The sequence below is a fragment of the Nelumbo nucifera genome, chromosome 1, assembly GCF_055504915.1.
Source record: "Nelumbo nucifera cultivar China Antique chromosome 1, China Antique-T2T, whole genome shotgun sequence".
Classification (NCBI taxonomy): domain Eukaryota; kingdom Viridiplantae; phylum Streptophyta; class Magnoliopsida; order Proteales; family Nelumbonaceae; genus Nelumbo; species Nelumbo nucifera.
In genome coordinates this window covers 29,316,008-29,343,675 of record NC_142649.1, presented here as the reverse complement: position 1 = coordinate 29,343,675, position 27,668 = coordinate 29,316,008, and the positions used below count along the sequence as shown (strand labels likewise).

Below are 27,668 nucleotides of genomic sequence, written 5' to 3'. Positions count from 1 at the left end.
TACAATCAAAAAGTATAAAATTCCATGTACTATGAGACTGTACAAATGGTATACAACCAAACTCTTAAAACTTTACAACCAAGAAAATATTGTAATTTCTTTAAAAGATGTATGATTTACCAACCAAGAAAATACCATGCTCATCACCTTCTTTGTAATCTCCTCAACTGAGCTCTGTTTTCCTTCAAACATCCAAGAACTTCTCTTCCCCCATACTGCCTAGAATATAGCTTTTGGAATAATGCTCCAAGCCACTTTCCTACCTCTACTAACTTAACCAGTTTCTATGACATCTAGGTTGCACATAACCAAAGTTCTAATCTTTCATCAAAATTCCACAAGAAATAAATACACTTGAACATGCATACTCTAAAATTTCAGACAATGTAAGACAGTAGATCTCAAGGAAATGTCCATAAATTTCCAAATATTTCCATTTCTATGGGTACTGATACGAAATTTTACTGGAATCAACGTATTCCCCAGTGAACACTTTTGGCAATATGTGGACTATAAGAGAGTATTATAACATAAGTTGGTGACAATATTATAGATATTTGGAGTAACAATGTTATTGCCCACCTCACAACATGATTACCACTTTGAGCCAGCTTTATAGGACAACTTCACAATGTATTATTTTGCCTATACCCTTAGTTTCTTCATTTTGTTTAATGATTTAGAACAAGATAATAATTTAAAAAGGTGCCCTATGCTTCTTCTATCATTTCATAAAATACCATTCGGTATTTGTGTATATTTCACAATGTTTCCACCATGCCCATAATTTTTACAATGTTTCCGATTGATATTTCTGACATTTCCAACATGTTTCCTATATTTGGATGACCAACATTTCCACCAACACTGACATTTTAAACCCTGATCAAGGCCCCCACCATGGAATGGAAAAGGAGTATTCAGTGGAATCAAGATGTTGGAGTAACAAGCATGCAGGCTCGAACCTTTGGAACAACGAGAGAGAGAGAGAGAGAGAGAAGAGTGAAGGATGTTGTATAAACAAGGGAGTAAAAACAATCGTTAGAGCAAGCCACTTCAAATGGTTTTTCCTACAATGCATAACAACAAAGAAAAGCAAAACAAAATCCCTTATTAAAGAGAAAAACCAAAACACAAACAGAAAAGTACATAAATCAGCAAAGAGCCTGATTATGATACTTAAAAGGTATCATACCTGAAAAACTGATGACCAAATCAACTAGTATCATCCAATCGGTAACCATTAAACTGATATTCATTCAAATTCATCATGGAACTTTGATTAATTACACATCAACAAAGCATGAGCAATGGTCTCAAAGCATAACTAACAGTGATAATTTTACACATCAACGAAGCCCATCTCAGAACAGTCAAGTTTCTCCAAATCACATCAACAACAACTGAAACAGATTCAAGAAAAGCTATCATATGGTCTCAAAGCATGAGCAATGGGCTTCAGAGACTATAACATTTCCTTGACGGAACTAGAGTAACTATTAGTTGAATACCCAGATTAGATATGAAAGATTAGCTAAAGCAGGGGGTTAAGAAGTCTCGATTGTAAAGTGACAACATTATGCCCAAGTAGCTTTTTTATTGGCTGTGCTTCACCTGCATATATTTGTGTTCTTTGTACATCCTCTTATGTACACTCATCTTTTGTCCTTTTGAATATAATTAACTCTTTCTAAAAAACACTTGGTTTAACAAGAATGCAATGAGTACATACTTCCAATAATTTAAGGATACATAAAGATGATTATGGAGCAAACAACCTTGCAGTTTGCATATAGCAGAAAATTAATCAAAATCGATACTTACCTTATAAGATAGAATAAATGCAATAGGCAATATGCATGCATGGCATTTATATTACGTATGCATATGCATATATAAATATATGCATGTCCACTTCTTGGAAATAAAATGAGATGTCATTAAATTCCTATTGATAACTTACCCTTTTACCCCATTCATTTGCCTGGTCTATTAGGTAAGAATACTCCAAATCTTCGAAACATTTTTGCAATGAAGAGAGTGGCTCATTAAAGTAGACAGGAAGACAAACTTTTGTCAGATCCTTCCCAATGTTATCTTTAATCAATGACCATAGACTAACTCCCTTCTCTTTTTCAACTGGGTCAGGCAATTTCTTGCGCCTCCTCATACGAGGATAGTTAGTTCCAGCAAACTTAACTGAACTATCAATACTGCCCTCAGAATCACAAGCATAAGGTTCTTCATCATCAGAATCAACTGATGATCTCTGGAAATCAGACCCACTGCTGCTGTTATAGGAGCTTGATGAGAGAAAATCCCGTGTGTCAAAGAAAGTATTATCATCATCGTCTGTTTCCTCCTCTGCAGCATCATGTCTTTCATTGTAATCATCAGATTCGCTAGCACTTCCTTCTGAAAAAAACATTCCATGAGAGAAATAAGGTTTTCTGAAACATATCACCAAGGAAACTGGATAAGATAATGCACACTAGCAGTTGTGAACCTTCAACTTCAAAACATGATGATCTCCATTCTCCAGATATGGTAAATTGTCTTGCTAAAAGGGCATCCTGAAGGACCATCATGTGTGAAAGAAAGTTTAATTTTATTTTTTATTTCTTATTTGTGTTAGGGGAATGGGGTATTTTCCTTTACAACAGGTGGGCTTCATCATTGCAGTATTATAGTACTTACCATGTTCATAGACTAACCCCCCAAGTGCTGACTTTCTTACAGACTAACCAAGAAACTAGAAAGTAGTAAATGAGTTAACATAAGAATCAAAATAAAACTAGCTCATAAAAAGATGCAAAGAAAAAGGCTAAACCCAAAACATTAATGTGTTGATTCTGTATGGTAGAACATTCAGTCATACAATTAATTGCAACTCATCACAGACAATAAGATTTCACAGGAAAACATAAACTTCACTCTCTTGGTATATGCTGGTATTCTGGTAATTAGTACCTCTGACCTTTCAGTATCCGTGGTAAAATCATATGAAGAACCATGTCATATAAAGTTCTATGGAGAATAGAGAAATATTAGGATTGTTCAGAAATTGAGCACATTCATTTCAAGAAGTAGTTGACTTAGCCACCATAAGAGTGATCATCTGGGTGTAGACATTGAAGATCCTTTGGCAAGCAGCAAGTCAGTTGGCCACCATAAGAGTTATCCACTGGGTGAGTTGATGCGGGCACTGAAGATCCTAACAAGGGTGTTGACTATTCAGTGATCAGAGAGGAATTTCCAGTTGCTAGTTCTTTCCCACTCAGACCTTGTTGTTTTATATTTGGACTACTTGAACTGAACAATAAATTAAACAGAAGTTTAATGGATGTCCATCCATGAAGTGCAGAATTCAAACATAGGAGATATTCAGGGATAGAATTAATAATTTTCATTTCTGGATCAATTAGCGATCAGTGATTAATCAGAGCTCATATCTCCTTTTTGAAGACTTCAACCATCCTTTTCAAAGGGATTTAAAAGTTTACAATCCACAGAGACTGACCAAATGCGTGGATGAGAAACACTCCAAGTGACTCTGGAGGCCAAGTTACCAAATTATCAAGGAAAGACCCCTGGTCACTCCATTGGTTCTTAAATCAGCTAATTCCATTGCATGTCATCATGCCATAAAGTGATCAGAGATTATCCTTTTTGTGGATCTAACTAACCAGGTTGAGGGTGCCTTATGAGCATTTTCTCATACAGAAACCTTACTTTGGGCCTATAAATCTCTATTCTCTAGGCCACTTTATTTTTAATGTTTAACTTGGGCATTGTATTGAAGGTGCCAACAGGCTCAGTAGGTAAGGTCTCTGACCAGTTGTAGTGGAGACTTGAGATCGAATCCCACCTTCGCCAGGGTTGGGGGATTATAGGTTTGGGGGATGGGCTACCACCTGTTTTCTAGTTTCATGAATAAAAAAAAAAAAAAAAAACTTGGAAATTGTACTTACCACTATATTCATTTTTCATATTTTTACAATTTCACTTTCAGTAATCAGAAAAGATTGAAATTCAGATGTATGGCTATGGAAGCATGTATAGGGATCCTCTCATATTGATATGAATGACTCTCAAACTTCCATTTTTCAACGCAGGTTTCTTTTGAATTCTTTTTAAGAGAAATGTGGTGCATTTATTGAAGCCACTTTCAATACAATTGAATGATGAAAGACAAAAAAGAGATTTGTCTAGTAGGTGAAAAGCAAGCCTAGGAAACAGACAACTATAATTTCAGAAGAAATAGAAAAGGCATGAGAGGTTGCACTTCAGTCCCTTGTAATGGCTTCTGAATAATTTTAATAAAATTTTAAGTTCATTTATCAAAAAAAAAAGGAATCTTCATAAACTTTAAAGCAGCACGGCACATCAGGTATGCATTTAGGTGAATCAGGCTCTTCTAGCCAACCCATGAGCAAGAGGAATTTGGACCAATCAATGAAAGCCAATGGGATTACTGACCAAACAATTTTACCATGTTACCCAGCACACGATACAAATTAAAAGGCCGTTTGATTGGGTTTTCAACTTGAACTTTGATAGATGGTATAAATGGTGTATCGTAGTCTACTTTGGGATGTCTTGGGGGAGGCTTGATGAAATACATGTCAGCAGCTTGAAGCAAACTCTAGAATTGAGAGGTTTAGATCTAGTGTAGGACATGTTGAACTTAGTCTTTTCAGTTTTGTTCAATTGGGACCATCAAAATGGAATCTTGGCAGTTTCTATGGTTGATTGCCTGAATTTTGGGATGGGATTTGGTGGTTGATCATATGTCCACCAAATCAGCCAATCCTACATACAATACAGAGCCATAAGAAGGAAGAGAAAGAAATATAGATGAAAATTGTGTCAGCACCCAATTTTTGCTCGGTCCCTTCATCCTACATCTCTGAACCCACTTTCAAGACCCCAAAACATGAAAACAAATCCATTATCCTCATTTTGACACCATCCAAACATCAAACACTCAATCAGATCACATCAATAAACATCCAAGATACGCAAAATTCACATTCCATTTCCACAAAACCACTATCCCTTTCAATGGTTTCAATCAATGAGAATGGTGTAACCTCTAGACTTGAGGAAACAAAACTTAGTTGCACATCAAATGTCATGACCAAAATCCAAAAAAATCATTATTCATCATGCTACATTCCCTTTTGATGGTTCCGATGCAATATTCAAAACTTGACTTAACTAAAAATGAAATCCAATAACTGCCAAGATTCCATTTTGATGGTCCCAACTGAACAATACTGAAAAGACTAAGTTCAACATGTCCTACACTAGATCTAAACCCTTCACATGATTCAACACCTTACACCCATGCGCCAAATTTCAACTCAAAATCTCTTCATTTGACCATCCCATTGGCAAATATTCCAATTTGATGTTTACGATTAAACCACGCCAAAAGTTACAATCCAAGTGACCAAGGCTCTCTCATTAAGTTCAAACCTCAAAATAATCTACCCAACCAATCTCAATCACAAATATTTCCCTCTAAAACAAACAAGCTTACATTTCGAGCCCACCCACCGGTTGAGAAGCTTAAGCTAAACTCTAATTTGAACCAAACCTCTTGATCCTTACCTCTGATAAAAAAATAAAAAAATAAAAAAAAATCCATCTCTTCCATCAGATTCTAAACATACAAAACTACCTACCCATCAAATTTCAACCACAAATTCTCTCATTTGACTTATCATCAAACCAAGATTATGTTTCTTTTAATCCCATCGATTAAAGCTTGTCAGTCATAGATCTCCATCATAAAGACTCCATTTGACCAATAAAATCTCACTACCATGTTCATAGACCCAAAAACCCCTAGCATGTCAAATTTCATGACCTAAGTTCATTGTTTGACCATTGAACCAAAAAGATTTAGTTTGTGTACATCAAATTAAATAATCCACAATCTACACTAATCTAGGACTTAAAGATGGTGGGGGTGATGTCAGCCCTTCACTTAAACCCCACTAGCCCTTAGACCAATTAAGATAAGCCAAATAGACTAAAAGAACCCAAAAACACGAAGTAACTCTTCTTAAAAATAGGAAATGACATAAGAGCCATTTTGGCCATTTCAAATTTACATTTTTTGCCACTAAGAGGTCAAATTCAAGCCTGACATAGACAGGTTCAAGAATAACCCCATTGGGCACAAGAAACCCTAGAAAAATTCATATAAATCTTGGATTGATTGATTGACAAAAACTCAAAAGCTAGAGTTAGAACATGCCAAAACTGCCCATTTCTCTTAATATTCATGTTCTAACTTTAAAAAGCAAAAACCCTCTAAAAAATTCATTCTTTTGCATCAAGAAACAATTGCAAATCATTTTCATGGCCCAAAACATCAAAAAAGTGACATTCCTAGGCTCTGCAAGAGTTTCTTTCAAGTTCTACCAAGGCTAAATCAAAGAGGTAAGTCTCTCAACTTGTATTGTTAGTTTTTTAATTAGTTCTTTATTTGTTGGTACTATTTTTCATCATATATCTTGATAGTTTAAGTCTGAGTTGATTGAGATTCCAAATCTTGGGTAGTTCCCTAGGTTCCATAACCATCTTTCCTTAATAACTATCCATAATTTTCATAAGAAGATCATAAACTTCATGCTTAAGTCTAGAAAATCAACATATTTATGAGAAGAAAAAGAAGAAAGAAAAGAAAATTCAAAAAATATAGGGGCTGAACCCCCATTTTTGTTATAGGAAAAGAAGAACAAAAAATATAGGGGCTGAACCCCCATTTTTGTTATAGGAAAAGAAGAACAAAAAATATAGGGGCTGAACCCCTATTTTTGTTATAGGAAATGTGGAAGAAGAAAGATGTTGATTAGACAAAATTTAAGTTCTTCCCTTACTTATTGGTTCAGATTTTGAAGTCTTTGAGGGTTCAATAAGCAGTTAGCAATGTTTGTGTTGATTAAACCCTAACAAATAAAAAGATATTAAAAATAAATTAGTTTATAAACACAAAAAAATGAATATTTTTGTTTAATAATGTCTCTTTTGTAATTATAATCTCAAAAAAATAACAATACAAAAGTACTTTATAAGACAGTATACAAAACTGCTTGACGACTGGGCGAGGCGAGCCTCCAAGGGCACCTTGTTGCCTAGGTGTCGCCTTGACAACTATGGTGGTTAGATGGGTATTTGAGCAGTTTAATAAGATCGGAAGAGAAGAAAATTTTGGGGAGGGGGAAGAAACTTGGAAGGAAGAAGAAGAGAGGGAAGAAGAACTTGTTGAAGAAAAGTGAAGGGTTTTTTGGAAGAAATAGACAGGAAGGTAGTGGAGAGTGAATCGAATCATGGCTTCTCCTTTGGAATTTTCCTCCTGGCCAAGATACAAAGAGGGGCTAGCAAAGGAAGAAAGGTTTCTTGAAGTCAAGGATTGAAAGTATGCAATCTGGTGGCAGCCATTGGTATTTTGTTGCAGTTTGGATTTTTTTTTCTGAGTTTTCTCAGGTCAAGTGAGTCGACTTTGGAGAAGTTTATGGGAGGGGTGGGTTTACAAAATTGTAATTTGGATATTTGAAGATAGGTAGTTTTTGTATGGTGATATCTTATCACCCTCCCAGACTGTATCCTTTTTCCTTTTAATGATTTTTTTTTTCTTTTACTTTTCATAAAAACAATCCTTTGTCACTTTTACCACCTCTGCCTCCACAAAGGATTAAAATTTTGCAACATATCGTCCAATAAGTATCATATTGGTGGGTCACCAATATGTGAAATAATGAGTGTTCTAGGGTTTGAAAAAAAAACTAAAAAATGTGAAGTGTGTTGTTACAAAGTTTGATATGCCCCATCCAACATATCAGACTGTATTGGTACTTTGAACCCACTATTACTCTTTTGTCCCCTTTCTCCCCCACTTGGCTATTCAGCTTCAATCTATTGTGAAACAACCAAAGTTGAAACTACTAGATTACCCCCACTACAATCCATCTTATCATCTTCTTCCTCAAGCCAACCTTCCTCCTTCCCTCCTACCATTGTTCCTTGTAACTTAACATCATCTTTAACTCCATCCAAAACACTACTCAAATCCACTAAATCCCCTGCCTCAACCGTGTGGAGTGAAGTTGAATCTTCCCCTTCAATCGAAGTTCTCAAGTCACAAACCTCACCTACAAACTCAAACTCAAGAACAGTTGGAATACTACTCAAACCAAAAACCTCAATCAGCACCCTTGCAATGTCAATCATCTCCGAGGTCCTATTCCTATTGTCAAGCTTTAGAAGCTTCCAACAGCAATTTCCAATTGCCCTAAAAGTATGCAAGCACCAAGCATAAAGTAGAATTCCAAGAAGCTTCAAGCACCAAGCTGTAGAAGCTTCTTTGGGAGCACTATCAGAACTTGGTGGGAGGCGAATTGTAATTATAGATGGAAGAGATTCAAATTTTGGGAACCTAAAAGCAAAACTAAAAGTTTAGAAAGACAAAGTTTTTGGCTTCAATGGATGAAAAAAAAATCAAATTAAATCCCAAATTGAGGTGCTAGACAGGGTAAGAGTGGAGACTGTTTGAATAGGGAAGGAAAAGGTTATTGACCATAGAGCTCTCCTCCTATTTCTCAGTGGATGACATAGTTAGGAATTGGATACAAATGGCAAGTTCATATTCATGGAATTCCAAACCAATAGATGAGTGAAATTTTAAGGAGGGAAGATGAAAGGAAATTTGGATCTGAAGAGTGGTGATCAATGGTATGGAAATAACTCATCCTAATGAAATAGAAAAGTTTTTTTTTAATCAGCATAAGAGATTAATTTATTAGATTTAAAGAAATCTGTAGCAGTACAAATGATGACAGGGATGTCATCCCCAAGATCTTATCAAATTACAATTACAAAGAATTCCTAAAAAGGCTGATAAGTTACCAGCATCCCAAAGTACATCAGATTACAATTTAGCCCAAAACAAGCCATCTCTATCAGCTCCTTGCTTTGCCAATAAATCTGCCATTCCATTTGCAGACCTTCTTATCCACCCAAAAGTGGAATTGAATCTCTTTGCCAAGGTACCGATCACCCTAAAAGCATGTCCTTATATCCATGGAGCCGATCCGATATTCTTGGACCAAGATATGACTAACTGAGAATCTCCTTCCACTTCTAATTACCATACTCCAACTTGTACAGCAAGTCTTAATCCATGTAAGAGAGCCATCACTTCAGCTTGTACTGAATCTCCAAACCAATTGGTCCTGAAAATAATGCCACTACCACTCCATGGTTTCTGAAAACACCTCCTATTCCTGCCCGTCTTGGATTACCAATGAGCTACCATCAAAGTTAAGCTTCAGTTTATTGAAAGATGGAGGTTTCCAAATCATTCTTATGCTTTCTGCAGGCCTAACTGTTTGTGCCACTTCCAGGATCGCATTATGTCATTTGTTGAGAATTCTCAAAATAGATCCAAAGTTTTTACCCAATGTGCTGTTCTTACTGTTATGGCTTCAAACAGTTCCTCCTTTGACTAGCTCTTCTCATTAAAAATTCTCTGATTTCTTTCTTCCCATACAGTCCAGATCAGCGCTGCTCTCACTGTCCTCCACATAACTCTTCCTCTCTTCTTTTGTTGACTTATGAAACTGGAATTGAATAGGCCTACCACATCCTATGGAGGATCCCATCTGCAACTAAAGAGAGAACAAACGTATTTCCATATACAAACACAGAAGGGCAGGTAACAAGTAAATGAGGAAGGGTCTCACTGCTTTACTTGCAAAGGATACACACATGAGGAGAAAGGCATTTGTTTGGCCTTATTTTTTGTAGCAAGTCACAGGTATTGATCTTCCCAAGGAACACTTCCCAACACAAAACTTGTACTTTAGGAGGGATATGTTTACACCAGATTTCTTTAACTAGGAAAGTTTCCCCCAAAGGCTCTAACAAGACAAGATGGTTAAAAAAGGAAGCACAAGAGAAAAGGCCATCAGTTGAAGGGAACCAAATTCTTCCATCTAGAGAGTTAGGGTCCAAGAAAACATTTTCCAGCTTTGATAGTAAGAGGGCAAGGGAATCAAGCTCAAAATCGCTTAGACCTCTCTTAAATCCAAAATCCCAATTTATAGCAAGTTTTGTTGAACAACCAAATTTTGAGATGGGTTCAGCCTTGTAATTGGATAAAGAAAAAGAGTAAGGAAAATCGTTGTTTCAATGGTAGATCCCTAACCCAAAGATCTTCCCAGAATAGGACCCTCTCCCCATTACCCACATCAAACCAAGTGAAACTGAGAAATGTTGGAAATACCTCTATTATTGCTTTCTAGGGGGATCTTGAAGAAGTATGAGTTGCCAAAGTTGCATTCCAGCTATTTTCTGCCTTACCGTGAATGCTTCCAATGACCTTGTGTTGTGCCACAATCTATCTCTTTCTAAAGGAAACCTCCAGAGCCATTTTCCTAGTAGAGCTGTATTTCTCTTTATTAGATTCTCAATTATAAGTCCTCCCAATTCTGTAGGTTTGTATACCTGTTCCCATTTTATAAGATGGATCTCTTCTTTCATCCCTCATTCCCACAAGAAATCTCTCATAATTTTCTCCAAGTTCTTTGCAATCCTGACCGGTAGTCTAAAGGAGGAAAGGAAGTAGGTAGGCAAGTTAGCTAAGGTAGATCTAATCATTGTAATTCTTCCTCCCATAGAAATATAACTCCTCTTCCAAAAAGCTTACTTTTTTGTGAACCTTACTATTACCGGTTTCCAAAAGCTTTCTAACCTAGGGATACCCCCTAATGGCATTACCAAGATGCTCTAGGGGCCAACTCCTAATTCCGCAACCTAGTATTTCTGCCACCACCTAAATATCTTGTTCTCCCATATTAATTCCTCCCACACAACTCTTCCCCCAATTCAGTTACAACATTGATACCCTTTGGAAACCATTAACTAGAAGTTTTAAGTTCACATTGGATTCACTACATTCATCACAACAAATGATTAAGTCATCTGCAAAAGGCAAGTGAGTGACAACAATCTCCTCCCTACCAACTCTCCATCCTCTAAGCAAATTATTTAGATCAGCCTCAACAATCATTTTGCTTAGCACTTCGGCCACAAAGGTAAAAAGGAGAGAAATGGGATCTCCCTGCCTTAAACCTCTTTTTGTTGGGAAGAAATCCTGAGCTACTCCATTTACTAGAACCGAGAAATGTACTGAGCTAATACATCCTTTAAACCAATTCCTCCATCTCTCGCCCAAAATCCAAACTTTTCCAAAAGAACTAGAAGGACCAATCCACCATATCATAGGTTTTTTCTAGATCTAGCTTACAAATTAGTCCTCTCACTCCTTGTTTCTTTCTTTTCAGCCACACACTCATTTGCCACAAGGATTAGGTCTATTATTTGTCTCCCCTCTACAAAGGCTCCTTGGTTTTGGGAGATTACCAATGGTAACATGGATTTCAATCTTCCTACCAAAACTTTAGCAATGATTTTATAGAGGCTCCCAATTAGACTTATAGGCCTAAAATCCTTTGTGGTTTTCGCCTCTCTTTTTGGGCACTAGAGCAAGGAAGGTAGCTTCCATGCCTGGTGAGATTTTCCCTTTGCAATGGAATTCAAAAAACACCTCCATCAAGTCAGATTATAGGATCTGCCAACAATCTTGATAAAAAGCTATAGAAAATCCATCAGGACCCGAAGCTTTAGCTCTCTCCATTGAGAAAACTGCTTCACGGACCTCCTCTACAGTGAAATTCCTTTCAAGAAAGGCAGTTTGGGTTTCATGCAGTCTAATCCAATCCAAATCTTCCAAGTTTAGGTAGCTGTCTCCTACAATGGAAAAGATTGATTTGAAGTGATCCACAAGACATTTAGCAATTTCCTCCTCCCTGTCTATCACCCGACCTTCAATCTCAATGCTGGTAAATTAGATTTTTTCTTCTTCCATTTGCGAGAGTGAAAAAAATTGTGTACTACCATCTCCTTCCAAGAGCCATTTACATCTTGATTTTTGTCTCAAAGAGATTTCTTCCTTCCTTGGGATCCCTTCTAGCTCTACTTTTAGGTTCCACCTCTCTATTCTATCCTCCTGACTACATTCTTTTCTGGCCTCCTTTTGATCTAGCTCCTTTATCCTTTCCAAGATTCTTTCTTTCAACTCCTCCAAACTTCTAAACTCTTCTTTATTCCACTCTTTAATCCTTTCTTCAACCTCTTCAGCTTTTTCATGAAGTAAACCCCTTTATTCTTCAAATTGATTCCCCCTTCCTCCCACCACACCTTTATTTGCTCAACAAATTTTGGGATTTCTAGCCACATGTTTTCAAATCTGAACGGGGTAGGGCCTCCTAGTTGGAACTCTTGATCTAGGCATAAGGAATGGTGGTCAAAGGTTACCCTAGGTGATACCTTAAGTGCTAAGCCGCCCCACAATTCTTCCTAATCTACTGAAAAAAGGAATCTATCGAGTTTGGAACAAATTTGAGATTCTTGGAGATTTGACCAAGTAAAGGAAGCATTTAAAAGGGTTCTTTCAGCTCTAGAGAGTCCACTAGTGTATTGAAATTCCTCATGCATTTGGTTATGATCTGTCTTGGGTTATTTGTCTCATTTGTGAATTTAATAACATTGAAATCTCCCCCCAAGCACCACAGTCCCTCCCACAAACCTCTGATTGAGCTATTTCTTCCCACAACATAGCCCTATCTCTGTATAAGTTGGCGCCATAAGCATTTCTTAGGACCCATTCCTTTCCATCACTCATTCTTTTTCTTTTATTGGGACTGAGTATTGTCCAATCAGTTCCTCCATGCACTCCATTTTCTCATTTCTCCAAACAATAAGTATTCCCCCTGAAGCCCCCAAGGAGGGGGCAAAAGACCAGCTCAAACCTCTACTGTTCCAAATACTCCTTATCCATTTGCTATTCAGTTCTTAAAGCTTTGTTTCTTACAACATTAGAATATCTGGTTTCTCTTTTCTTACCACATTTCTAATCAATCTTCTCTTTTTTGAACTCCCTAAACCTCTTACATTCCATCATAGTATTTTCATTTTCACTCGTTAACAAGGCCCTTTCCTTTTTCTTCCAACTACTACTCATCTCTTGTTTTCTCCCTCTTTTAGCTTTCCCCCTATCATAGTCCACTCCACTAACTAACCTCTCTAGTTCAATCATTTTCCTTTTTCTTTTTCTCTTTTCTCCTCCTTCCTTCCTCATGTAAACTTTTAATTTATTGGAGTTTTTATTAGAATTCCTCTATTTTTTCCCTGCTTTTTATATTGATTCTCGGTTGCTCCATCTACCTTTATATCTGAATCGCCACTTATTGATCTCTCTACCACCTTTAGGAGGGGGTGGGTTCCCTGTGTTTGCAACTTTTCTTCAGCCTTCTCCTCTACCTCAACTAGCTTTGTCAAGTGTTCTAAAACTAGGTCTAGGTCCATGATTTCTTTCTCTTCCATTTCCAGCCCAACACCTCCTTTTACTAAAGCACTTTGGTCATTGGTTACAACAGGTATGGTTCCAACGGTTGGATCTGCAAGAGCAGTAGAGATTGGGAAAACATCAGTATCATTACCAGTCAAAAACAAAGGAACACAATCAGCAATGAATGGAGAGGGAAGAAGGGGGGGAAGAAACTCCCTGAACCGACGAAACTCTATCCTTCCCAGAGACAGGCTCAGATTGGTCATTTTCCTTCTCTGTAACACTTTGTATTGCTAACTGTATTTGTTCCTCAAGTGCTCCTTGGCTTGGTTCATTTTGGCCCTGTTGTCCCCTAGTACAGGCACCTTGTTCTTGTGTCTGATATGTATCTACTATCTCTTCTCCCCGTGATTCTTTCAGGGAACTCCTACAGTTTGTGGTAACTTCTTCTCTTAAATCTTGTGGACTTAGGATTTCCATTCTAGAGAACTCTTCAAAGAGGAGCTCTATTCCGAAGTGTTCTAGCTCCACAAATCTGCAACCCTTTGTTGAGTCCACATTTCCAATGCTTGATGGTTGATTCACTTCCTCTTCTTCTAAGTCCCTTATTTCTTCCCAGTCTGTCTCGTCCTCAGAGTCGGATTTTTCCTCTCTATTGTATCTTGGGTTAGGTTTATCAAGGGTGGTAGAGTTATCCGCCATGAGTTTTTTCCACCGCAGATTCTTCCCCAAGGATATAGGGAAAGAGGAAGAACTTTTAACCTAAGTTGTCTTCGTGGCAAGGACCAAGGGAGAACTTTGTTGTGTAGAGGGGGACGATGATAGATTATAGTTATCGTCCCCTATCGATTTAAAGAAAGTAGGCACATGATTCTTTTAAGGGGTCACAGTTTTGTCAACAGTTCAACCATGGTCTTAAGTTCAGACTGAACCGATTGTAGAACTGGCCCACCCTTGTTTGAAGTCGATTATAAGGCCTCTGCGTACGATGCTTTATGGGCCGTTGGATTAAGTTCAAGGAAATTTGAAAATATAGCCTTTAAGGAAAACTTGGTCATTCTTAATTCCTTGACCAAATTTCAGTTTCCCAACTTTTTTCTTTTTGATAGATAATGATAATGAAAATTTTATTAAATAAAGAACTAAGTATTCATCATACAATTCCCCACAAAGAGGCGCGAGGTGCAGCCTCCAAACTACATCATAAAGCTTACAATTGAGCCCAAAAGAGCTGATTCCTATGTACTCCTTGTTTAGCTAGAAGGTCTGCCAGCCCATTTGCCGATCTTCTTTCCCATTGAACTGTGACTGAAATATTTGAAGTCAGCCACTTAAATCTTCTCAAAGCCCCCCTGTATGGCCAGGCTGCCGTCTTTGGTTCTTTTAGCCATCCAATAACCAATTTGGAATCACCTTCAATCATTAAATGCTCCACTGCCAACTCTCTTGCATATTCTGCTCCTTGTAGCACAACTTGGAGTTCTGCATTTACAGAGTCTCCCCACCCTATAGGACCAGAAAATAGAGCTACAACCTGACCCTCATCATTTCTGAAGACTCCCCCTATTCCAGATGGCCCCAGGTTGCCCAAACTACTGCCATCAAAATTTAGTTTAATGACAACTGCACTAGGAAGCTTCCAATCCGCCACCGGCTTGCTTCTGATTGCAGAACTTTTAGCTAGTTGTTCCCAATTTCTCCTTATGTCATCGAAAGTGTAAGTGGAAAACAGATCCAAGGATTTTACCCAACTTATGGCCCTACATAAGATACTTTCTAACACACATGTTTGATCCCTCTCCTTGTCATTAAAGATTCTAGCATTTCGTTCCTCCCACACAGTCCACACCAAAGCAGCTCTAACACACCTCCACAAAACTCTTCCTCTTCTCTTTGGCCACCTGAAAGTTGTAGGATCAAAAAGATTGCAAATCTGCACCAGTTCTGTCCACCTGCACCCAAAAAGATCAAAAAGCTTTTCCCAAAGGCCTACAACAAAAGGGCAAGTGATTAGTATATGGTAGCAACTTTCCTCGTTAGCTTTGCATAGGGTGCACCAGTTAGGAGATATACAAAGACTAGGTCTTCTTTTTTGCCAAACATCCAAAGTGTTGATTTTCCTGAGGGAGACTTCCCAACAAAGGGCTCCAACTTTAGGAGGGACAAGTTTGGACCAAACTTCCTTGTTATGAAAAGGTTGAGGCAATGGAGAGGAGCACAAGGAAGCAAAGGAGGCACAAGAAAAGGAACCCGAAGGTAATGGCTTCCAAATACGGGAGTTTACAGAAGGAGGGTCCAAGCAAACAGAATCAATAGTTTTGAGGAGCAAAGCAGCCTGGTCAAGCTCAGAATCTCTCAAACCTCTTCTAAAACCCAGATTCCAGTTTATGCCAGAAGAAAAGGATGACGATACAAACCTTTGAATTGGCTCATTTTTAAAACACGAGTGGAATACAAGGAGGGAAAGAGGTCCTTGAGGGCACAGTCACCAATCCAAACACCCTCCCAAAACAAAACCCTATCTCCAGTACTAACATCATACCTGATCAGGTTCAGGAAAACGGGAAGAATAGTATGAATAGCCTTCCATGGGGATTTCAGCGTAGCACGCCGAGATACACCAGCATCCCATCCATTGTCTGCAACACCATGCACACTCCTTACCACTTTATGCCAAAGTCTATCCCTTTCTAGAGGCCACCTCCATAGTCATTTACCTAATAATGTTGTATTTTTCTTCCTTAGATCGCCTAATCCCAATCCCCCCTACTCCTTCCTCCTACACACTATTTCCCACCTAACCACATGATCCTTCCTCACTTCCCCCGACTCCCACAAGAAATCCCTCATGACTTTCTCTACCTTCAAAATCACCTTTTGTGGCATTCTAAAGACAGATAGAAGGTAAGTTGGCAAGTTCGCAAGAGTAGCTCTAATTAAAGTGATCCGACCTCCAAGGGAAATGTAGTTTCTCTTCCAAACTGCCAGCTTCTTTGTGCATTTTTCTACGATCGAATTCCAAAATCTTCATTCTCTTGGATTATCTCCTAGAGGCATACCCAAGTACTTCAAGGGCCAGCTAGATATGAGGCAACCTAAGGACTCTGCTACTTCACTCAATTCCTCCATCTCCAAATTTACCCCCACTACACAACTCTTTTCAAAATTGACCTTCATCTTCGACACACATTCAAACAACTTTATTACTCCTTTCAAGTTTCTAGCCTTTGAAGGATCTCCAGACTCACAAAAAATGATTGTCATCTGCAAATTGCAAATGTGACACCACAATACCCTCTCTTCCTACCCTCCATCCTCTAAACATATCCAACCCATCAGCTCTCAAAATGAGCCTACTAAATACATCGGCTACCAAGGTGAAAAGGAAAGGAGAAAGAGGATCCCCTTGTCTCAACCCTCTAGAGGCTGGAAAGAAGTCTCTAACCACTTCGTTAACTAAAACTGAAAAATGACAAGTTTTTAAACAAGCCTCAATCCAGCCACACCATTTCTCTCCAAACCCAAAATTCCTCAGAGCTTCCAACAGAAAAGACCAATCGACCATGTCATACACTTTCTCCAAGTCCAGTTTACATACAAAACCTTTCTTCCCCCTTCTCTTGAAGTCCTCCACACATTCATTTGCTATCAAGATTTGATCTATGATCTGTCTACCTTGAATAAAGGCCCCTTGTGATTGGCTTATTAAAGTTGGCAGGGCTGATTTTAACCTTAACGACAACACTTTGGCCAAAATTTTATAAATGCTAGTCACTAGACTAATGGGTCTAAAGTCTTTCGGTTGAACAGCCTCTTCCTTTTTAGGGATCAAAGCCAGGAAGGTGGAGTTGATCCCTGGACTTATAAAGTGAGACTCCGCAAACTCCTCAAATACTGCCAACAGATCTAACTTGATGATATCCCAACAATCCTGAAAGAAAGCCATAGTGAAACCGTCAGGTCCAAGAGCTTTAGATCTATCCATTGAAAACATGACTCCCTTTATTTCTTCTAATTCAAACTCCCATTCCAACTGATTTGCCACCTCTGAGTCCAATCTAGGCCACTCTAAGCCTCACATCCCCCTGTCTTTTGTAAACTACCTTGAAATGATTCGTGAAAACATTATCAATCTCCTCTTGATCATCCACTACTTCACCATTAATCTCTAACTTTTCCACGAAGTTTTTTCTCCTTCTTCCATTAGCGATTGCGTGGAAAAAATTAGTATTACCATCCCCTTCCTTAATCCATTGATGCCTTGATTTTTGTCTCCAACACATCTCTTCCCTTAGCACTATCTCTTCCAATTTCTTCTTCAAATTCCAATTTTTAACTTCGTTGCTACTCTTCTAACGATCCACCCAGCTCTTGCCACATGACTACTAGTCCTCCATTTCACCTTCATCTTCTACCTCCTTTCCTAAGCTCCAAAGCACCACTTCAACTTCTGATGCAAGCCAAATTGTTCTCCATTAGGGGTGAGCAAGAAAAACCAAAAAACCGAACCAAACCAAAAATCCGATTAATCAAACCGGTCTGTTCGATTTCGGTTAACCAATATAGAAAACTGGCGGATAACTGAATCGACTAGTATACATATATTTCTATATATTTAATATATATTTATGTATATTATATATATTATTGATTAATAAATATGCATTATAAATAAATATATATTTATAATATAATATATATTATTTATTATTTAAAATATAATATTTTATATATATTTCTATTTTTTATTATATATTTATATGTTTTTTTATAATATATATTATAAATATAAACAAAAAACTGATGAATTGAACCAATGGTAATCGAACTAGTCAACCAGTTAACTAATCGGCTTCGGTTCGGTTTCGGTTTCGGTTACTAGTTTTCCAAAAACCAGTAGGATCGTTTTGGTTTCAAAAATAGGCCCACGGTTTGGTTAACCGAACCAGAACACCCCTATTCTCCATCAATCATCTGCAAACAACTCCCGGTTACGGGGAATGTTTCTTGGTTTCACCCCCACGACCTTAATCTTTGTCGCCTGCAAGTCTTGAGTGTTGTACTCTACTAGGACTCCCCCACAAACAGCTGCAATTTTGTGGAAGATATGCTCTTGCCAGAGATTAAATGGCAGACCAAGAATTTTTAGCACAATCTCTCCCTCCAAACAGGTTTTCTCATTGCAGTTCAGCAACCAGTTTTCTAGGGTTATTGTCCCTGCTTTTGTTTCAAGAGTCAGCAAACCTGTTTGAATTTCCCCAAGGTCTACGTTTGCCTTTTTCTCTTCAAATGAAATCAGAAAAGTCTTTACTTTTGGATGAGTTTTTTCCTTCACTGTAATTACCTTTCTTCTTTCCCAATCTGTTTTTTCCCTTCCCATAGTATTTTTGGGACTGAGAACAAAGAGAGGATTGTAGCACCTGTTTTCTTCTCCTCTTCAACTGGCTTTCCTTGTCCTGCGCTTGAAGTAGTTTCCTTTAAGTCAGTCTTGGTATTTTCATTTCCCATCCCTTCTTCACTTTTCACCAAGAATTCCTCTAAGGCCCCAGCCAACAGTAGCCATCCCTGTTTTTGTTTACCTTCTGGTAAACAGATTAACTGTTTTCTCCCTTTTCCGAACAGTTCTGTTAATGTAATGAACTATCCAAAGTAGTTTCTTTTGCTTTCTGCTATAAATTTTTTCTCCCCTCTGCTTATCTCGTTCCTCCAACCTTGTTTCCTCACTGAGAATATAAGACCATCAACAAAGCCTTTGAACCATTTCAGCACCACCAGGTCCAGGATTATCGTTCCCCATTTGCCTTCTCTAAGCTTCAGACTTAAGCCTCCTTTAGTTCCGAGTTCCTCCATTAGCAGACTTTTCTTTTCCATTTTGATCTCTTTTCTCCTTTTTGTCGCTGGTGTGAAGTTCTCCATTTCAAAGTTCGACTTGGGCACCACTATCTTGCTTTTCTGACCTTGAAGGATCTATTTTCATCTTCTCATGAATCTGAATGTCATTTTCATTTGTGACACTCACTATGATTTTTGTAGACCATTTCAAGTATTCAATTGGTTTCCCCCACCCCCTAAGATAGATTTTGTGGGACTAAACCGGCCTTCTCTAGATGGGCGGATGGCATCAAGTTTGAAAAAACCTTTTGAGTTAGATGATGTAAAAAGAGCCATTTGTGTTATGGATAAGATATAGCCCTTGATCCAAATTATTTTTCAATGGGCTTCTACCAGGATAATTCCATGATAGTGGAATCACTAGAGTAGTTAATGTAATTTGTACTGCCTTGGTTCCCAAGAGATCAATACAAGTCACCCCAAGGACTTCAAATCCATCAGTCTAGTTGGTCACCTTTACAAAATAATAAAGAAAGGTCCTTGCTTTTCAACTAAAAGAGCTCTTGCCAACTATTATTATCTCCAAATTTCAAGGGGCTTTCCTTCACGGGAAGTAAATCAAAAACAAATTCTAATTGCCAATGAGTGTGTTCAAGACATCACAAGGTCAAGTAAGAAATGATGGGCATATAAGCTAGATCTAAAGAAAAGAGATCTAGTAGTGGCAAAAAAAAAAATTGTGGATTCAGGGCAAAATGTAAATATTGGATAAGAGGATTTTGAAATCCTTCCATTGCATGATCTTGGTGAATGGTATCGCTAAGGACTTTTCCTGCCAAGGGGAACTTAGACATGGGGATCCATCGTCTCCCTTTCTTTTACTTTAGTAGTAGACATTCAGAGTAGACTGATATCTAGAGCTGATAGATTGGGTTCAATGGATTGGAGTGGGAAGAAGCATGATCAAGGTGACTCATTTGCAATTTGTGGATGATATTATAATTTTGTGAGAAGATGAGAGAGAGTAAGGAGCTAGGAACTTTAGCTCTTAATTAAGTAGTTTAAGTGTATATTGAATCTGAAGGAACTTGGGTAAGGGTTGTATTGCGAGGATCTAGATTGATAGGGAGATGATTGGGATATATGCAGAAATCTTAGATTGTTTTGTAATGGAATGGCCCCTCACTATCTAGGGCTCCCTTTAGGAGGCAATCCTCGAGTCTTAAGCTTTTAAAATCGTATTATAAAGTTGATCCAAGTTGTCATATTTATCATCTTATTTCACTTACAAGTCATTTGCTTTTAGAATACTTAGTTTTCCTTTCTTTCAAATGCAAACATCTCTCAAAAATCATCCATACATAGCTAAGCTGAAAGGCTAAAAAACAATGGTCACTTCAGCTATAGCAATAAGATTTTCACTTTGGGTAGCAATTCTATATTGTTACAACTCCTTACCAGTGGTTTAGTCTAGTTACTAGTAAATGTCCAATGAAAATTTAAACAAAATGTACAGTTGCCTAGATTCAAGTGCTGTAACTTCAATCAGTGCATGAGATTTGGATTAAAGGCATAGAATCCAGAAATACATCCATGACATAAATTTTCTGTTTGTGTACAAATAAAGGTAAAATGAAGAAATGCCCACCTTTCAAAAAATAGAAAATACAAGTCAGTTCTTATTGGACAAACAAAGGAAGAAACCTGAAGTAATTGCCTTGCTTACAGGTTCAAGGCTTGGCAAATGTAGCTACTATATATTTAGTTCTGAAAAACCTGGAAGCTGCTATATATTTAGTTCTGAGAACCTGGAAAATACCATATTGTGTGCCAAGAAAGATGGGCGAGGCCATGATAGCTCATGTACTACCTGAATGAGGTTAGAGATAATCTAAATACCTCACCAACAACCTTGTTTTGGTTTCCTAAAGTGATGAATGCTGCTGTTGATAACTTCGATAAGGCAGGCATTGGAAGGACATTTTTGTAAAGTGACAGATCTATCTGTCTAGTTCTTGTTTCAGAGAATGGGTTTACTATTATATATCTCATATAATGCCCATTCTATTATGTGCTCCTTTCTTATGATTAAGATAATCTTCAAGTTACTCTCCTCAAGAAAAAAAATAACAAATAAAGAAGGAAGTTTCACAGAAACCTATTTCAAGGGTTCTTTTTAACATAAATCAAGTGAAACATTTTGTATCATTGGAAGATCTAATTAGATAACAAAATTAGCACATCTACAAATAAATAAGAAATCAAGCATTAACTAAGAGCATACCACTATATTTTTCTTGTCTTGATATATTGGAAGACTCATACTCCTTTGATTGCTTTTGGCTCTCATCAACAAGTGTGTTCTCCAAATCAACTTTTTCTGTCTACATAATATAGCATACAAGAGTAGTTTTTCAGAAGACCACTAAGAAAAATACTGGACTAACATTTAAATATGCATTGCAAACAAGATAAACTATTGATGCAATAAACATGGACACATAATAAATCCAAACTATGGGTTTCATAATAAACATGGACATATATATATATATGTATGTATGTATGTATGTATGTATGTATGTATGTATGTATGTATGTATATATATATCAGAACAACAAAACAGAGGTAACATTGCCAATGGTGAAACTAATGCATTGACTTTCTACAAATAGGAGATTAATTAATATAAGAGATTGATCTTTAGTTTTTCATGAATCTATTTATAAAAGAAAAGGATTAGCTTGAAACTATGAGTAGGGCATTAGAAATATTCGTGTGTAGAGAAAATCATAGCATTGTTCAAGCATTACACTGTGCAAGCAACACTACATGGTTGCAGATAAAGTTCTGAAAGTAGAACTTTAAGGGTTCATCTGATGCAGCTACCAGCCTACCACCACTATGTGAAGTTGATTCTCCAAAATTCCACAAAAAAACATTGTCAAAGCAAGAATTCTAGAGAAGGAAAATGGTATTGTTTTTATCATAAAATTAAGCATTTTATTGATTTTAGAAAAAGAATTCTATACAAGTAAGAAGTGCCAATGCCCCCCCCCAAACAATTCTGGGTCAGCTAATGCTACCCACGTTTTTCTTTTTTATTACAAGTTCCTCCCTAGGGGAATCATTCCCCAATACAATTGACTTCTCTCTGCCCCTTGTCTTGCCAACACATCAGCCATGTGAGTTGTGAGACTATTTTCCTAAAGTCAACAACTGCTAAGGCTCAGTTTGGAAGGAGTACAAATAGAAATATGTAGAGTGCAAAACCTTGTATTTTGTATTTTCTTTTTTTAAGAATCAAGAAGAAATTTCATTAAAAGAAAAAAGATTACATCCTAACACCCTTGATTGTCTAGATGACACACCAAATACATTCTTAAAGCTTCAAATTGAAAAGGAGTCTACATTACAAGGCTGTAAGTCAAGGGTATTCCAGAAATTTTCCAACAAATCAGCTTTGGAGACTTGATCAAAATCTGGGAGTATGAGAACCCAATCTGAGATCAGATTGGACACTGTAGCTACCATGTATTCTATATTGTTTGACCTGTTCTTCAAAACTCTTCTGTTTCTCTTCCTCCAGATAGACCAACATACTGCAAAAGGATACAACTCCAAATAATCCTGGCTTTCCCACTGCCTCTGAGCTTTGGCCACAAAGAGAATATTTCTGCTGAAGTTGATGGATAGAAGCCACTCATCCCAAATAGGAAGGAGAAGATCTTCCATATGAAGCTTGCTATGCTGCATGAGAAGAACAAATGGAAGATTGTTTCTTCCTCCTGTTTGCATAAATAACACCAGCTGGCAAGATGTAATCCCTTAGGTTTCAGATGATCAGAGGTGAGGATGTCGTCATGTGCAGAGGTGAGGATGTCGTCATGTGCCACCAACCAGGCAAAGGCTTCTACCCTTGGGGGAACTGGGTTACTCCATACTCCTTTTATCTGATCTGTACCCCTTTCTTCTCTTACTAATGCTTTGTAGAATGACTTAACTGTGAATCTGCCTCCCTTACATTCTTTCCACCAGATACCATCTTCTATGTCTCTAGAAATGCTGGTCCCTTCTAATTTTTCTAGAAGCAAAATACACTCTTCCACTTCTTGGTCTAAGAGAGGCCTTCTGAATTTCAGATTCCATATCAATTGCTCCCCTCTCCACTCATAACATTAGGCTATTGAGACTTGTTATTCTGTTAACTTGTATAATCTTGGGCACACCTCACTTAACTTCCCTATCTCAAGCCACTCATCTTCCCAAAACCTCACTCTAGAACCTTCCCCCACTTTAAACTTGACCAAGCTTCTGAATTCTTGATTGAAACTCATGATTCCTTTCCAAACACTCACCCCATAGGAGCTTCTCACTTCCCTTGGTTCCCACCTGAATCTTATCACACCATACTTCCCAACCACCACCCTCTTCTACAAAGCCTCCCTCTCTCTCCCTTGCCCAAACCTCCACAGCCATTTCCCTAGAAGTGTTTTGTTTATTAACTTTACCCTCCTCAGCCTCAAACCTCCCCCCTCCTCTGGCTTGCACACCTTTTCCCACTTGACCAAGTGATATTTTTTGGCTTCCCCCCACCCCTTCCCATAAAAAGTCTCTTTGAATTTTCTCAATCTTCATAGCCACTTCATTAGGAACTCTTAGCAAGGAAAGGTAAGTTGGTAAACTAGCCAATACACTCTTTAGAAGTGTGATTCTTCCACCCAAACATAGGTACTTAGCCTTCCATCTGTACATATTTTTTATGTATTTGTACTGTACATATTTGTATTTGTACTCTTTCCAAACTGAGCCTAAGCTCCAAATTATTTTGCAAATGCTCCACTTTCATACTTCTTAGATATGCCATTGGTGTAACTGATAAAGCTCTAAATCATACTGCATAGAAGCATGCAGCTTCAGGGCAGGGTATCTGAGTGTGCATATTTCCGAAACAATCACCTTCTTCTATTAACTATATCCATTCTACTTGATGATTTTATTGAGAGAAATATCTGTCAATATTACTTACTCAAAATAGCCATTTTTAGAAGACAAGCCTAACCCCCATTCCCCCAAGGTAAAAAAATAAAATAAAATAAAATAAATAATTGTCATTAGAACACAATGTCATGAAAACTTTTCCAGGAAAATCTCTATAAATAAAAGAGAACCGACAATCTTAGACACCTTAACATAAAGGCTATTTCAGTTCCATGGAGCAAATATTTAACTACAAAAAGCAAAAGGTTGCCCTCAAAGATATTGAAATGGACCTGCAATTAGTAGATTTGAGAAGCATGACTTATGGTATGGCTATCAAATAAGTATAGAGGATGAGAGGAGAATCTAAAGGAAACTTAAATGTTTCTTCCAGAGTTCATTCAATCAACAATTTAAGAGAACAAATAATCACAAATCTGAAACTAGTAGGGTATTCCTATCATCGTTACTTCCTGGTTGCTAATATTTTGTTGAAGAAAACGGAGAAAATGGTATGCTCCAAAAGGATTATGTGGAATTCGTGAATTCCCACAGATCAAAATAATTAACCTAGTTTCCAATATCCCCCATATAAAAAATTAGGAAATAAACTTTCTTATTAAAATTTCTCATAATTATCATTATAAAATAACAAGATAAATAAACAGATTAGAAATCTATGAATGAGATAACTACCATAGAGATTAGAGAAGGCAACTCAATCACAGAGCCAAACCTTGGCTTGTGACGTCGTAATTGATTTGCTACCGAAGAACAAGCACAACAAACCGAAGAAGAATTCTGAATTCCATTTGCATGATGTTTCCTACGAATGGTTAGGTATACCTCTAACTGCCGTAGTGTGTCAAGGAGTAGTACTTGTTTCTGCTTGAGGAGCAAAAGCTGGTTCTGAAGTGCCGAAAATTCGCTCCTCATTATCTGCTCGCTATCTTGAATAGCCGCTTCATTGACACCTTCTTCCAATAGTCGCTGCCTCAACTTTTCCGTTGAAACAGTAATATTCTCTAGAGGAGCCATAAGTTCGCTATTCGACATCCGCGGGAACATGTCCTTCACCGCCTGTAATGCTTCCATCCATGCCAGTCGATCTTCCCTTGTCTCAGCCCTCAAATGCAGCCTCTTTGTACCGGTAAAAATCGAAAACCGCTTGTCGTCCGATTTGCTCTCTCGAATCGACGAAACCTATTAAAGAGTCGACCTAATTACGACTAAAATTCAATTAATTAACCAAAGTGGCAAACGAAAAATATGTTATTGAGAGACTGGACGGACCTTCAGGTGAATTTCACCGAATGGCTTCCGCTGAAGTTGGGCTTTACCGTGCCTGGGGCGACAAACACGACGCATGGACTCCTCGCCGATGATTCTTATTCCCTTCTCTGTTTCTTGATTGACATTGATTTTATCGGGGCCATGGATCTTGTAGTACGACAGAACGCCATCCTGGAGCACGAACCAGCGGGGGCGCCAGCCTTTGCCGTAATTCACCCACTTGTACAGAATACCGGAGATTCCATTTCCGACGATGTCATTTATTTTAACCTCCCGGTGATCCCCCAACAACAGTTGGGCCTCATTCATCGACGGCAGCCTGGACGACAGGTCACTCATCGAAGGCTCAACTCGCTGCGTCATCCGGCAATGGTCGAAATCGTTAGTCCCGCAGTTGTGGTTCATACCGTTGCCGTGAACGCCATTGCCGTGGTTGCAGTTGTTATTGCCATTGAGGTCGACGGAGGATGTCCGAGGATACGCATCACGGCTGCCAGCAGCCAAGTCGGATCTCGCAGTCGCGGGAGGTGGATGCCGAGATATGTCAAGCATATCCTTTAACTGAGAGGAAGTCGCTGCTTGGCTCCGCTCGGAGACGGTAGAGACGCAGCAGAAGGGATGCATGAAGCTGGATCAAACAATATATCATTCCAAAGAACGAAATCACCGTGAGCCAGAGGCAGTTAACGAAAGAGAGAGGGAGGCCGTCTTGATGCTCACAGGTGGCGGTAGTGGTGATGGACGAGTGGTGGTGGTTCGCCGGAAAAGTCGGCTGTGACGCTTGAACATATTTGACGAATAACTCTGTTGAGCAGAAATGCCGATATGGCGTCCTACGGACGGTTATTTATTTATGATTATCCATTTAGTTATTTTTTCTTCTTTTAGAGAGAGAGAGAGAGATAAAAGGACGGCGATTCCGAGAACTTCGCCTCCGCACGAAACAGACAGTTTCACGAGGGAGTTAAGGAATCCGGCGGAGTTTGACCGGAATCCGACGAATCCACGGCGGCAAAGTCAATTCGCGAGAACTCCAGTCTCGCTTAAATACGCGACTTTTCTCTGTTTTATTAATTTTTTAATCCTGTTATACAGATTTTGTTGCTATGTAGCTTCGCAGCCTTACAGCCGACGGCGCGCTGTATGGTTGACAGCTGGCAAGCTGACAGAGCAGGTGTGACGTGGCGTTATGGTAATGGAGATGGAACGTGGGGACCACGTGAGAAGTTCGGTTCCCCTCTGAGGGAGTTAGGGAGAGAGGTTGAGGTGGCGGTGAGCGACCGATGCGTAGGTTAGAACTGGGTAAAAGGAGGGACGACTGCAGAGGGAGAAGGATAAGTCATTGCGAAAGTGGTGTGGAGGATAGCACGCGCTAGGTGCGTAGTACGCCTGAACTGTTCCGAAATCGTGCAAATAGTGCATTAATGACTGCATGGGTTTCCCGAGATCACGCACACATGTGGACGGCCTTTTTGCACAAATAACTGGTCCGACCGCGAGAGCAGCTTATGACACGCGTGAGGTAGGAGAGGAATATTCTCCGGGCAGCCGGAAGACCGGGCCCGAAATGGTTTTGACCGGCTCAGGTGGTCCACGGGTGTATTGAAGGAATAACGGAATCGGTTATCGGTATATACTTTTTAAAACTTACTTACTCATTAGAATTAGTAGGTGTTTGGCATCGATGCTGAAAACATCACACCGTTTTCTCGTGGAATTGTTTATTTTTTGTTTGGAACCGTGTTCTTACATAAATATTTTCTGAGAAAACAGTACTTATTTTTTTATTAATAGAAACATTTTTAATATTGATCTATATTATTCAATGCACCGTTTTCTCAAAAAATATTGAATTTGGCATTGCTCTAAATCGCTCTTTTTCGATTTCCAAGATGTGGTCTAGAATAATATTTTTCTAAAAAATGACACCATACAAGAGGACATTGTTTGAAGCGTCGCTTTCTCTGATATGGCATGTACGTGGCACTATTTTTTCAGAAAACAACATCGAAATAATAGAATCATAGTAAGTCACTATAATAAAAAAAAATAATAAAGAATTTACGACTTGGTAGCTCGAGGAACTATTGAATTTTATGATCTAGGCCTTTTGTCGTCGTAGATCTAGTCTAGTTGATC

General features: G+C 38.3%; 1 protein-coding gene across 5 annotated transcripts in view; it reads right to left on the bottom strand.

Moving 5' to 3' along the window:
* LOC104589943 (oxysterol-binding protein-related protein 1C-like) overlaps window positions 1–26,824 on the bottom strand; it is a 63,360-nt gene extending 36,536 nt beyond the window's left edge. For 2 of the 5 annotated variants that reach the window (XM_010248421.3, XM_010248422.3), the window contains exons 1-4: window positions 25,530–26,824; window positions 24,933–25,439; window positions 21,540–21,639; window positions 1,964–2,415 (exon numbers count right to left, since the gene is read on the bottom strand). In XM_010248421.3, coding sequence (XP_010246723.1) covers window positions 1,964–2,415; window positions 21,540–21,639; window positions 24,933–25,439; window positions 25,530–26,153 — 1,683 coding nt within the window. In that variant the 5' untranslated portion in view covers window positions 26,154–26,824. The remainder of the gene's footprint in view (window positions 1–1,963; window positions 2,416–21,539; window positions 21,640–24,932; window positions 25,440–25,529) is intronic. The other 3 variants (XM_010248423.3, XM_088896283.1, XM_088896282.1) reach the window with 2 other exon arrangements.
* Window positions 26,825–27,668: the final 844 nt, after the last annotated feature.